The following is a 13,962-nucleotide window of genomic DNA, read 5'->3' as shown; positions in this document are numbered from 1 at the left end:
CTCCTGAGGGTGAGTCTGGAGTTTGTGAAAGCTGCGGACGCGCACCGCACCGCGCGTCCCCGTGTGCCAAACTAAACAAACAAAAAGAGATATATCTCCTTGCGTTTTGTGTGTGTGTGTGTTTTTTTTTTTTTTTACAGGTCTCCTGGCTTCTGAATGGAGGTGTGTTTCCAGCTAGTATCAACAATGGAGCCGGTGAACATATCACAGAGGGACAGCAGTAAATGGTGTGTGATCGCATGTAGCGCTGCGGAGGAATGTGAGCGAGGAATTTACTGCACCTAACGGAGATGCTTCTGCTCCATGTGTTTTTCAGCTTGGAAACCATTAAAACGAAGCCTCCCCACCGATCCCACTGCACTGCAGACACGGATGAGACTTATAGCCGCTTAATATGTTTTATGCTTGGATTTCTTTTTTTCTTTTTTTTCGTCTTCACCCTCGAAAAGTTTCAATTCTGGGCACAAACGAGCCCCGTTCGATCAAATGTGTTTGCTTTAAAGTATTATTAAGTTATGATCGCGCATGGCAAAGTCATTACTGTATATCCAAACAGTCTTACATAAGAGTGTTTGGATGTCAGGAGGAAAAACATACGCAGACGACAGCTCGAGCGGAGTCCTCCAAGCGCCGGGCTCGGTGCCAGCGCGTTGTCACATCGCTGCGCTAATGACGACGCTAAGCTCCTGTCAGATCCATTGCTCACACAGACACACACACACACACACACACACACTGACACACACATGCATTGCTTGTTGGATCATCCCTATGAACACTGCAGACAGTGTGAAGGATGCAACGCAGTTAAAGAATAAAAGTGTGCCTGCGCATGCGCACGTTCGAGTCTGGCTGAGGATCATCTGGGCACAGATCACTTTCATTTTCCAGTGTTTTTGTTGCCTTCATTATGAGCCAATTTGTTCTGAAATCCCTTTTTTTTTTTTTAAACTTTAACTCTGCAGGATTTGGTGCCTAACACGAGGCACAGCTTGGTGGTTTTGGTGGTTATTAGCAACCGTGTAATTACACCCATAAATTTCCAGAATCCCTGCTGTAAAAAATATGTGCTATTATTTGCTGACACGATTTTTTTTTTTTTTTTTGTCAAAACCTCAGGATCCGCGAGAATCATATGCCTCATGTAGAAAATATGAGAGCATGTCCAACTGCTTAACACAAGCTGCAGTCACACCAGACAGAATCTCACTTGTAAATTCACTGACCACATTTGCTGATATTCTTACATGTGCAGTAGTTTTCATATGGTGGTGGTGGTGGGTGTGGGTGGAGGGTTGGGTGGGGTGGGGAGAAGGGGGGGGGGGGTGCAGCCTCTGCTTGTTGCTCTCTTTTTCTCTTTTACAGATCTCTCAGTAGAAGCGATTGGACGAGGGGGCAGAGCCAATAGGCAGCAGAGCAGCAGGTTATTTGAACTCTCCCCACACGACTCCACTAAACCAGACAACATCCTCTGACTTTTCAAACATTTTTCTGTCTGTCATCGTTCTGCCTGCTCCTGTGAGCGCACACCGAGACGAGCACAGAGGAGCCCTTTCCCCCTTTTTTAAAAACAAAAACTTTAACCAAGTGTACCCGAGGATGGGGATCTACTGCTTCTGTTTACATCTGGAAGTCTGCTGATGCACCTGTCGTCGTGGGGGGGAAACGCTTTTAACGTTTGAGATTGAACCCAAAGTTGCTGCGATGAAGTCTGACACTCGGATTCATCCGGAGGATAACAGAGGAGCGGAGGAGAGGAGCAGACTGAGCTGTGTAGACTTACCTCAGACCAGTTTAACAGACGGACAGAACACAGACCTGCTGCGGTGCCAGGAGCCCACAGAAAACAGCTCTTCCATAAAGTACAGGAGATACGGGTACGCCCTTCTCTGTGTGTTGGAAATAATGTGGTCACTGTGTAGTTTGAATAATAGGTAGCTATGTAACAGTGCATTTACACTTTTCTAGTATTATATCTATGTCTTCTCATAGGTGAATAATCCTTTATAGTTCTCTATACAGGGAAGGTGAGAACTAGATGAACTATAATAAACAAACTGCATGTTTGGGTGGAGGAAGCCATTCTAGGCAGAATAGTTTCAAGTCATTTGGTTTTCGCATGTTACGGTTCAAGCAGAGGCGGTTTACTTGGTCTTTGCGAATCTATTAGGTCATTCTTGACTCCTCCAGGTCTCGTCTGGGTGGGGTCAAAGTTCGCCACAAGAGACAGGTGCTGCAGGACATGGCTCGGCCCCTGAAACACTGGCTGTACAAACACCGCGACAACCCTTACCCCACCAAGACCGAGAAGGTCCTGCTAGCTCTGGGCTCACAAATGACGCTTGTACAGGTGAGACGAGCGGAACAAAAAAAAAAAGGGCAGTGCTGGAGAAATGAAGGAGGAGAGCCCCCAGCGGCTCCGGGTGGAAGCCGAGTCGTGTCCCCTAACGTGTGTGGCATCTGTGCAGGTTTCCAACTGGTTTGCAAATGCCCGGCGGAGGCTGAAGAACACGGTGAGACAGCCAGACCTGAGCTGGGCCCTGAGGATCAAACTGTACAATAAATACATCCAAGGAAACGCTGAGCGGCTGAGCGTGTGCAGTGATGACACTGACTCAGAGGGTGAGGGGTTCGCTGTCTCTCTCTATTGTATTTAAGATGATCACAGTAGAACAAACGCCGGAACAGCAGCATTCATCACAGTGTTGTGTGTTTTGTTTTCTTTGCTCCAGATGAGGGGTGCCCCTTACAAACTCCCATCAGCCAGGCCACGTTTGGCAGGTCATCTTCCCACAAGAATGTGCTCGAGAAACAGGGCAGCGTCCTCGCCATGGCGGACTCGGCCAACAGCGACGACAGCACATCGCCCCCATCCAAGTACAAGAGCAGTTTACTGAATCGGTACCTGAACGACACCCTGCGGCACATGATAGCGACAAAGGCCGACGGGGTCACGTCGGCCTGCAAGAGGAGGAGCCACTCCGCGTCATTCAGCTCCAACGAATGCGACCGAGATGTTGTGTCTCCGGCGTCGTCCTACGAAACGGAGGCCAACTTTGTCTATCATATGGGTGAGAGATAACAGTTTGGTTGTTTTTCTAACATTAGATCTGCCATCAATGGGTAAAAAGCTCTCCTTTGTTTGACATCTCATCACTGAAACCCAACATTATGCACACAATCATGACACCTAAGCAATCAGAAACAACATAGATGGTCAAAAAGGAGGATAAGAAGTAACAGGATGCCCTCTTCACAGAAATTAATAAAGCACCCTCCTTGTTAATTGTAGAGTTATGTTGAATGTGAGGTAAAATGACAGTTTAACTACTCTGCTTCCCCCTCAGTTCATTTTTAACGCTCCACAGTGCACAGTAAAATAACAAGAGAACGAACAGAAACTTGCACATGGCTCCTCAGAGCTCCCTGACATTAATAAATATCTGGCACGGCACCCAAAGTCAGAAGCTCGGTGACATTCAATTAGAAACGTTGCAGCACAACTGTAAGGGAGGTTGACACCTGGGTGCCCTCCCAGACCTATAGGGAGCACAGCGCTCTGACAACCCTCAAATCCGCTAAGATGCAGGAGCCAAAACCTCTACAAACATTACTAATAAAGGCCCATGCAGACGCTGAAATCCCTCATTTTAAAGTTGGATGGAGCCCGCGCTGGCTGCCGCCGCACGCAGCAAATATCATTTCCATAGACTAGAATGTGCCATTTGTTCCGCTTCAGCTTCTTGCCATGGTGGAAACGTCCAGTCCAGTCTCAAGGACAATTACAGAATGTCTGAGACTTTATTCTTCCCAGGGTGAGAAGTAGAAACGTCAGCCAAAGAAGGAGAAATGGAGCAGCCTGTCAGGAAAAGCAGCTCGGACACGTCTCCACAGAGTGACTGTCAGAGCTGCCACTCAGCTGTGAGACAACACAGATCGAGATCACGTCCATTTGGCTTTCCCCCCCCCACACATCAGCTTGGCTTCCCTTTGATTTATGTGTTCTTTGGCAATCGGTTTCTCCCAAGTGTTACTTTCCTCCTCAAAATCAATCTAAATTTACATCACGCTCTAAGAGCTGTGAAAAGCTTTTTGAAACCAGTTTTTACTCTTTAGCACGTGTCACGGGCTCCACTCAAACCTTGAACAGGGCGAGCCTGTAAGGTTTGTAAAGTTAGTTTCCTGGCAGGAACTAAAGCCTAGCCCCCCAGTTCGAAAGCAGGTTATTTGCTGGATATTTTTATAAGTCTGCAACGAGGCTGAATCTATATCTGGGAAACTCACTTTAGCCTCCGATTGACCCACAGAGCGCTAACTGGAGGATGCATCATCTAAACAAGCTAGCTATGTGTGTTTGTCCAATATGTTCATAAAAATCTGCCCATCAGTCCCTCTAACACTTCAGCACTTTTTATCGGATTTGTTTAATGTTTGTAAAAGTGTATAAGAAGCAGTCTTAGCAGCATTAGCTAAGCTAGTTGTTGATTAGGCTAGTCATTTATTTTCACGCTTTAAAAGCTTTAGTCTGTTGACAAAGCACATGGCGAACTTATTTTGTGTTTGTCCTTAATCTACAAACTGTGAAGCAAATAAAGTGGTTTAACAGAGAAACGCCACACAAGCCAAACTTGCTGTTGCTGCCCGCTGGCACTGAGCTAAGCTGCGTTAGCTCCACACGGCATTAGCCACGGCTTCGACAGTGGAATCAATCTTATAGATTCCCTCTGTTCAGAGACGTCTACTAATCCAAACACTTCATTACTCTTTGACTTCACATCACATTTGTTTTGGAGTATTTACTGATGTCGTCGTGCACTGTGCGGGCGACGCTGGTGAATTTGTGCTCCATCTTTTTTTAATGCATCTCATGTATTTATTTTATTCTTTTTATTTTTAATGGTCGTATTAAAGGTGTTGTCAACCCCAGCTCCTCCGCTGAAGTGGAAAGTCAAGCTGCCAGATTCATCAGCACCATTAACACGTTTCTACTGTGCCCAGGAGATAAAACAGCCCCTAAACCCTCGAGTGATGGGCTAATAAGCGACTACAGCGCGTCTTTAAACACATCAGCCTGAGCCCCGCAGACGGTAAAAGTCCAGTGAAATACCACATGTTAGTGATGGGACTATTTACGCGTACGCCGTAGTGGGGCTCGGATCGACTTCAGTATTTCCCTAAAAAAAGGCTGGAGAGCCATAAATGTGACTAGAAGCGTGTTTTATTGGACACGGAGCAAATCAGGACGAACCCGTTTGGTTTCAAATGAAAACAGGCCTGCTGAGATGTAGTCTCCTCATTGACAAAACAAGGTGTTAAGTTATATTTTCAGTGCATTGCCCAGTGACTTTAAGACATAAGGGGATTTCAATTCATATTAATATAAATATCCCAAAAAAAAAAAAGAAGCTGCAGCCAGCTTCATTACCCCTTGTAAAAAAAAAATTCACTGTAACTGATCCCTGCTGTAAACCTGAGCCTCACCAGAAGTACAACTGTGTGTGTGTGTGTTTTTCTTGGTAATAAATACAACCGAGGTACCGAAAGGACTTTCTTGGCAAAGCGCGTTATAGCTAAAGAGAGGAACACTTTGGGACGTTCAGTAGCAAAAAAAAAGGAATAAAGCAGCAAAATGATTTACTATCAACAAGTAGTTGCTTTTGGCTTCGGCGTGGCTCAAGAAATCAGAGACGGGAGATGTTTCGGGCTGTTAGCGTTGAAAGACCGGGCTTCACAGTGGGCCTCTAATTTCCCCGTCTATTGCTCTCTGAAGAGAAATCGCTTTTTTGACCATCTTCTATCTGCTCCAATGAAAAAAGGCAACACTCCAGAACTGAAATGGAAAATATGCTCTACATATAATACACGCTTATGCGCAAACCACCAACAGAAATTGTCCAAGCAATATAATATTACTCCAAAGTCCTATTTATTCTCCTCCTGTTTCTGAAATAGCCAGATGTGCTCCCACTTCAGGTCACTGTAAGACTTCCTCCTTCCACAGATGTGTTAACTCATAGGACACTTCGCCGCTCAGACATCGCTTTAAAAAAGATGCATGGGGGGGGGGAGAGTTTTTTGGTTCCTGTGGACTCACTTTTAAGGGTGCGAGCAGAGCTTTTAAAACCTCAAAACAGAGCGTCTGTCCTTTTTGACACGATGCAGATATCAGATCCCCCCCCCCCCCACCCCCTCCTTCGCTCTCTCACAAAAGCTCAAGAGAAACAGAGCTGCATTTGTTTTGGCCAGAGTAGCTGAACGCAGGCGGACTGCTGCACTTCACTGTGTAAAACTTTTCTGACATATCCAGAGAAACATGCTGCACAATTAGTAACTGTATACATTAATATTTTATGTGTGTAACGTACCGTCGTGTAACCCAATCCTGATCGTCCTCTGAATTTTCAGTTTGCACTTTCACTGCTATCGAGCGAGCTGATTCGTGGGATGTTGAGGAAAGTGTTTTTCTTCTCTTTTGCAGATGCGGTGGACTATAATTCAACTAAATGTAACAGGTACGTGCAGCCCTCAGTCTGCAATACAATCAGCTGTTTGCACTTTTCAACTTGAAAAGTAACACTGCTAATCTCACTTGGCAGTTGTTAGGGAAATTGAAGCAACACCTCTAATTCATCCATATTATTCTGGCTTTGTCTCAAGAGGAGATATCCAAGCAAATGCACTGTTTCTGCTATGGATTTCCAAAATTCCTCTAACTTTTTTTTTTTTTTTTTCCTTGGTTAATTTGGCAACAGATGTAATGATATATATTCATGTATATTCACAGGGACCAGCAGCACGAACGGGGCCAACAGAGACAAGGTGACCAAGGCTGGAGGGAGATCCATGCCGCCGTGGCTCTCACCAACCTGGCCCAGGGCCAGAGCTGCACAGGGAACCAGAGCGCCGTCATGGTTCCCAATGCTGCCACGGCACAGAGCTGCACCGAGGAGCCCTTCTCCTTCATGAGAGCCACTATAATAGACAGGATGTGTGTTACGGGACCCGCTTCTGCTCTCAGACCGAGCTGCACCACAGGGCCCGCTCTCACCAGCCGCATCATCCAGAAGTCTTCTCATATCTCTGAGGTCCAGACTGTCAAAGTGGCGCTGGCAAACAGTGTATAGGCAATAAACGTTTGCATTTGGTCTAAGCACATCGTTCCATATAGGAATACCAGATGCTTAAGTGCCTTGCAATATATGTACCGACTTTGAGGTCATTATTTTGTAATGTAGATAAACTTTGACATTTTCAATCATTTCTACGTTTTAAAATGGAAAAACTAATCTAACACAGTCGTTTCTCTCCTGCTTTTTCTATGTTTCTAACGTCCTCCTGTTGCCATCTGTTGCAGTAAGTTATATTAACTGAGACTGGATTATCATCCAATGCTAAAGTTTGACAGCAGCTATTTGAATAAACCCAATGTGAAATCTTTTGACCAGTCGTTTGCCTTAAATCATTGCTTTGCAGTGGCTGAAGCTGCATGGCTCTCTTTTACTGAACTGTATTTAGTGGTAGTTTTCATGTGTGCAATTGTGGGTCTTGCAATTACATTATGTCCTTTCAGATTGCCTTTTAAAGGGGTGGCATACTGAACTGAGCAGGAAGACAGTGCTGATGTTAAAGTGATATCTAACAATTAGGGTTTGGGCTAGAGTGATAAGTGAACATCAGTACATTTAGTACTAATGCATGTTAGTTGACTAGCTAAAGCCAGTGAAACATGACGGGCAAGGCTAGAATCAAGTGTGCTGATACAAACTTAGAACTCCAATGATAATATTTGTATAATAATAAAGGATTAATGAGTTATGTATGAATAATGTGAATAGATCGCTTGTATAGACAAAGATTTATCACCTGGCTGATTCTTCCCTGAGCCCCATGGACCCTATATGACACTTCTCTGGCTTGTAACTCACTGTTTTAGTTCAACCTTACTATTCTCATAATATTGATTTTGGCCACAACAGAAAGCTGTTTTTGATTTTAAAAACAAAAGTCCAAAAGAACATTTTTGCAATAGCTGCATAGCACCAAATAGCATACACATAAAGTTAGGAACAAGCTGGTGAGCGTAGTGAAGCATCTCGTAGCAAAACATCAGGTGTTCCAAATGTGTAAACAGGTAACTATTTGGTAACATGATAAGTATATTGACTTCAAAAGTAATAATATGTCTGTCTTTAATTTACAGTTTGTTTCTGCTGCCCCCAAGTGGGCAAAAATCACTTGTTGTGCTTTTTAATTGGCTATAAATAGTGTTTTATACCATCAGTTGATCATAATACTCGACAGTTTGCTCGATGTGATGAACTATGAGGAATAATCCTTCCCTGTCTGCCTCTTCCCATAGCTTGACCTGGCTTTATAAGGTCTCTTTATTTACTGTTTTGCTTGTGTAGCCCACACCTTATTGACTTTGGTTCACCACTGAACGTTACGTTCAGCCCCAGCAGGCAACTGCTTACACAGAATGATATGTTGAATGCAGTTATACAACACTAAATAGCAGGTAAACACAGCCGTTTTTAGAAGAAGCTAAAAAGACAAATATTTCATTCAGGAATACGCCAGAGGAGACCGAAAGCATAGCTACAAGAGTTGAGATTTAGGTCACTAAAAACACAACTTTGGAAGGAGTGCTAATGTTGCTCTATGTTCCCCGGATGTGTAAAGAGTCTTAAGAGTTTAATATGCTATACTGCCATGAAATAATAAGGGAAGGGCTCACATTACGGTCCTTCTGAAAAACAAAATGTTTTTCTGTCAGACAACAAGCATCGCTGCGATAGGTGAAACAAACACCTGTTATTTGTTCTGAAAATCTTTTATTTCACGCCACAGGAGAGCCGAGGAATTTTCTGACCTCAATACAGGGTCAACTGCCAAAACCCTCAGATACTGGAAGTGAAGAGGACACATTGGCCTCTGTAGAGAGGTTCGTAAAGAGCGTCCTGTTCCATCTGGGGACATCCTAACAGTAAACATAAGCTTGTAATCACACACAGCCCTCTGGGACTATTTTAGAAAACATGATTAACAGGATTTTTCCACTTGTGTCCCAGTTTTAACATTTTGAGCAAAGAATTTTTTCACTCTTGCATGTATACATGTCTTGCATGACAGGCGAGTCATCAACAAAGTATTGTGGAAAGAGCACCTCATTCCCGTTTCCACTGTAAACCTGCTTCTGATTAGACGGGTGTTTACACAACATGGAAACTAAATAGCAGCTCTCAAATGGCGATTAAACAGTTGTTAGTCTTGAGTGACGGCGTCTTGAGGTTGTCATTTATTTCAGCTCGAAACAATACAAACATAACTTGACTGTGATTCTAGCAAATGTCATTCTTTGTTAAGGCAGATTTAACATATTGCTGTATATGATTCAAACAGATGCAAAGCAGAAGCAACAGGACAAAGTACAGGGATAAAAGAGGGATTTTAAACAGAATTCTAACTAATAGCAACAACACATTAAATTCATGTCAGAGCTATGAAACAAAAATCTCAGGAATGATATGATACTGGGAAAGAAATGCCTTAAGTGAATCAGTGGGACATTATATGGATCATAACAACAAACACAAACTGCAAAATAACAAAAACAAGGTTACAGGGCCTATTTGAGGCTAAATGCAGAAAGGCTAAAACAGTGAGCTCAGTAAAAGCGCACCGTTTATTGCAAAAGCTCCCAATACTGTAAACCTTAAACTTAGGGTCTGGAAGATATGGTCCAGATCAGACATGCAAAGACAGATTTGGTTGCAGAAAATCCTACGAGACAAAGAAGATTACTTGTCTTGTTTCCATATAAGGAGAGGGAAAATCAGTTCTTTTAAAAGCATTTATATATTGTCAAGTGTAGAATTTGATAGTTATCACCATCAAATGAACAATAATTAGGCTAACAGTAAAAATAAACCGGTGTCAGCGACAGGGCTCCACTGTGTCTTTTCTTCTTATTCACAGTGATCTGGTGTATGCGTTTTTAAACAGGCATTAAATAGAGGTCATCACGCTTTACATAACATACATAAGTCTTTTCCAACACTATCCTCAACCCAGGTGATGGAGTATGCATTTGATAAAGCTTGCAAATATATTGTGTGTCTCTTGTGGATCATTTTGTACTTTGGAAGAGCATGGATGTTGACATTAACAGCTCACAGAGCAGAAGCATGACACGCTTTTTCCTGTATTGAAGAGACTTCTATACTAATTATATTTCTGAATTTTGACTTTGTATTTACTCCAACCTACAAATTGGTTCATGTTATAGGCACTATACATTTAACCTGATGCTTTCACATACAACAGATTCACAGTTGCCAATAAGATAAATTGAAACCAGACGTGTACTCTGACATTAGTATACTGGTTAAGTTAATTTAAAACACTATACTTCTTCAGACAAGGCTTTTTTTCTTGATCCTTCCATTTGTGTTTTAAACGAAATGTAGTGACATATGACAGATGGTTGAAAAAGAAGTGTGCAAACAGCAAGGTCAGATTGACCGATCGATACAACTACTCCAACACTTAAGTACTCGTCTACCTCTCCCTCTCTTTCTGTCATTTTCTCTCTGGTGCAGGCCCGTAGTCATTCGTATCAAGTAGGTGTTTTTCCATCTTGGCCTGGTTCAAGATATGGAACAGTATCCTCCACATGAACTGCCCCTGACCTGCGCCTGGTCCCCAAAGTGGACCTTCTGACCCTGGCTTTCACTCTCCCAAAGCCCTGGAGTCTGGAGGATCTTCTCCACAAGCTCTTCAAAGGCACACTGGACACCATCTTTAGTCTTTGCACTGGCCTCTGCACAAAGGAAAGAAAGTTACCAAGATTTATTGAATGAATAACATTTTTTAAAGTAGTGGTAAGTAGCAAAGCAAAAATACACAGATGTACAAACCAATTTATTCTGTTAAATTCAAAACAGAACAAAACACCTTATTTTTAAATGCATCACCAATTATAAAGATTTTTAAAATATCCATATGTTGTCAAACATGACACACAATGAACACACAGTGAAATGACCTGATTTAAGAAACTTAAGACATCAAGTGGGATGAACACATCATTGTCGTCGTTGTCTTGCCCAACCCTTCTCAAAAAGCACTAACTTTTCTAAAATGGAAACTCTGCAGATATGGTAACCTAATTTCCAGGAGAAGGGCAGATGAGAATCAGGAACACGTGTAGACACGGATTTGATAAACAAAACCCCACTAGATTTTGATCATAATGCAGTTCTCCTGGAGTGGCTGCATCTTTTGGTGCAGTACTGACGGAGACTCAAAAATCCCAACACAGAATAAACAATGCAACAAACCCAAACTAAATGCATGACTTTCTAAGAGAGATGTCTTGACTTGTTCCAATGATGCAATTAAAGTTGTGACATTTAAATACAGTATGGTAAATCTGGATGGCTGTAAGCCATGCTTTATGGCTCTATTAGCTTAAATGACCATGTCTGGTCACATCTGATTTCACTTTAACATGAACACTTACCGATAAAAAGCATTGAGTGTTTCCTAGCAAATTTCAAGCCTTCATTTCTGTCCACTTCGTGGTCATCCTGAAAACCAAACAGACAAACCTATGTAATTTTCTTTATATGAAATACACATGGCAAAACAATAAGGAGTAAAACCTTATGTACTATATAAGTGTAATGAAATGCAAAACAAACCCACAGCTGGTGAGCACATTTACAAAACACACAAGTGTTTTTTGTGCTGTGTGTATAATTGGTAAAAACTTTAATAATGTGAGAAACAGTACCAGCAATCCAAGATTTGTCATGTGCTAATGGAAAAGTGAATTCTGTACAGAGTGACTCACCTTATCAATTTTATTCCCAACCAGCATTTTTACAATATCATTGCGTGTTGTGTAAGTTTCCAGTTCATTCAGCCAGTTTTCGAGCTTCGTAAAAGTGTCTCGCTTTGTGACATCATATACTGAAAAGAAAAGTGAAGGAGTTAGTGTCAATGTATAATGTTGGAATAGTAACATCTTCCTAACAGTTTTTATCAGCTAGCTGCTGATTTACAGTTTAAATGTCAAGCTTATGTCAACTTCTTGCTTACTAAAATTACAGGCAGACAATAAGGATGGATGAATGGCTGTGATGTCAGGTGACTCGTGTACGAGTAAAATGTCATGAAAAAATAAAACTGAATAGGAAAATATGCAGAAAGATATGAAGATTTTTTCCTAATTTACAGTGGGTTTTGCAGCTTTATAAATGTCTGTTTACCAAGAATGACTCCCTGTGCACCACGGTAGTAGCTGGGCGTCAGGGTGCGAAACCTTTCCTGTCCAGCCGTGTCCTGGAAAGGTAAAAACAAAGCAAAACAAAATTTTTAAGACCAAAGATCCTTATTCAAAATGATTTTACAGGTTCTCAGGACTGTCCCACTGTTGGCCATTGCCTGAGGACACTTTACAGGTTTTCTGGGTCCTCAGACAAGGAACTATCCACTATTCATAAACACTCCTACTTCTGCAAGTTGGGTTGCTGTAGAACAACTTTGTGGCTTCAACACAGAATGCTTCAAAGTAAAAAAATAATCGCAGTGTAAGAGCTAAAGAAATCACTGGAACTACTTAACATTTCTATTTATGAGCCTAACATTTGCAAATCATGTTTTTTTGTTTGTTTGTTTTAATGTGCATTTCCGATTCCACTTGGCAGCACCAGTAAAGAGGCAGAGAGGGAACATGGGAGAAAAGAGAGGTCAAGACATGCAGCAAACGTCCCTAGCTGGACTCGTGCCAGGGAACCTGTTGCCACTACACAACTTGGCCACCATGGTCCTTCTACAAGAAAATAGTTGTTGTGCGGTTGCATGGGGCCCATAGCAGGAGCTGCAGATTTTGTTCAGCTTGTTATTTATGCTGATGGACACTGGGGACTACGTGTCTGACAATGTGGTGATTTGTTTTGCAGTTACCTTCTTGCATGTCTGTCTGTGTTATGTCACCATCTTGTGGTGAAAACCTGTACTTCACTCTGTTTTTCTTGAAACAAACTATTGACAGACAGTAGGATAAGCACTTACCCATATAGCCAACTTTGCTTTGTTCCCATCTATTGACAGTGTCTTCACTTTGAAGTCCACACCTGATCAGTCATGAGAGGGACGAACGACAAGGGGATTGAAATTAACCATTTTAAATTGAAGGTTGTTTATTTACACACGTATTTTGTTCATCTGTAAGTACAGGTGTGTCGTGAGTGTAATACCTATTGTGGCTGACTGGTCTGGATCAAACGTATCCTCTGTGAACCTCAAGAGGAGACTGTTGGGGAGCGAAAGATATCATGGAAATGAGGAAGAGGCTTTTGCGAGTTGACCTAAGGCTCTGCGTTTCCGGTCAGTTACAAAGGATCACAGGATCACAACAACTACATAACTGAGTCTGAAAAGCAACACGACTTCACGTTAACATAACCATTACCATAGGTAAAGCAAAAAATACCAACAGAAAGTTGGAAAACAGTATATTAAGACAGCTTTATTCAGCCACCTAAGTCATATGTGAACTTGTCAACTGTAGCTAATTAGTGGATCATTGGAAACTGGTAGAAAACTGGCTGTAACACCGCCAGCTAGCTGTAGCGACAGCTGCTGAACGGCGGGTAAGAAACTCAACATTGACGTTACATAACAACGTCAATATTCACAACAAGCTAGCTGATAAGCTAGCTCAAAAAAAAATAAATACACAAACCTGGACTTTCCAACTCCACTTTCGCCAATTATTAACAGTTTCAAAGTCGTCAGAACGTCTTCGTCCATTTTCAGACGGCGACTGTTTAGTTTCCCACTTTTCGACGAGCTGAACGATGATTTGCAGCTGTTTGTGGAGCAGCAGGCGGCTAACAGCTCCGGTGACAGGCTGCTGTCCGCGCAACTTCCGGCCAACGTGCTACCGGCTAC

The 13,962-nt window shown here is 42.4% G+C and overlaps 2 protein-coding genes across 2 annotated transcripts; one reads left to right on the top strand and one right to left on the bottom strand.

Moving 5' to 3' along the window:
- The first annotated feature begins 1,356 nt into the window (after window positions 1–1,356).
- On the top strand, window positions 1,357–7,441 carry LOC113172114 (homeobox protein Mohawk-like). The gene is made up of 6 exons (XM_026374940.1): window positions 1,357–1,877; window positions 2,191–2,350; window positions 2,469–2,622; window positions 2,733–3,071; window positions 6,479–6,512; window positions 6,785–7,441. The coding sequence occupies exons 1-6, from the start codon at window positions 1,705–1,707 to the stop codon at window positions 7,122–7,124; spliced, it is 1,200 nt and encodes a 399-aa protein (XP_026230725.1). The 5' UTR covers window positions 1,357–1,704; the 3' UTR covers window positions 7,125–7,441.
- Window positions 7,442–9,270: 1,829 nt separating this feature from the next.
- LOC113172354 (ras-related protein Rab-18-B-like) lies at window positions 9,271–13,949 on the bottom strand. Its single transcript, XM_026375287.2, has 7 exons — window positions 13,754–13,949; window positions 13,266–13,321; window positions 13,081–13,142; window positions 12,276–12,348; window positions 11,858–11,976; window positions 11,525–11,591; window positions 9,271–10,822 (listed from the first exon to the last, which is right to left on the bottom strand). The coding sequence occupies exons 1-7, from the start codon at window positions 13,819–13,821 to the stop codon at window positions 10,650–10,652; spliced, it is 618 nt and encodes a 205-aa protein (XP_026231072.1). The 5' UTR covers window positions 13,822–13,949; the 3' UTR covers window positions 9,271–10,649.
- Window positions 13,950–13,962: the final 13 nt, after the last annotated feature.

The sequence above is a fragment of the Anabas testudineus genome, chromosome 17, assembly GCF_900324465.2.
Source record: "Anabas testudineus chromosome 17, fAnaTes1.2, whole genome shotgun sequence".
NCBI lineage: Eukaryota > Metazoa > Chordata > Actinopteri > Anabantiformes > Anabantidae > Anabas > Anabas testudineus.
This window is presented reverse-complemented; position numbering and strand designations above follow the sequence as displayed.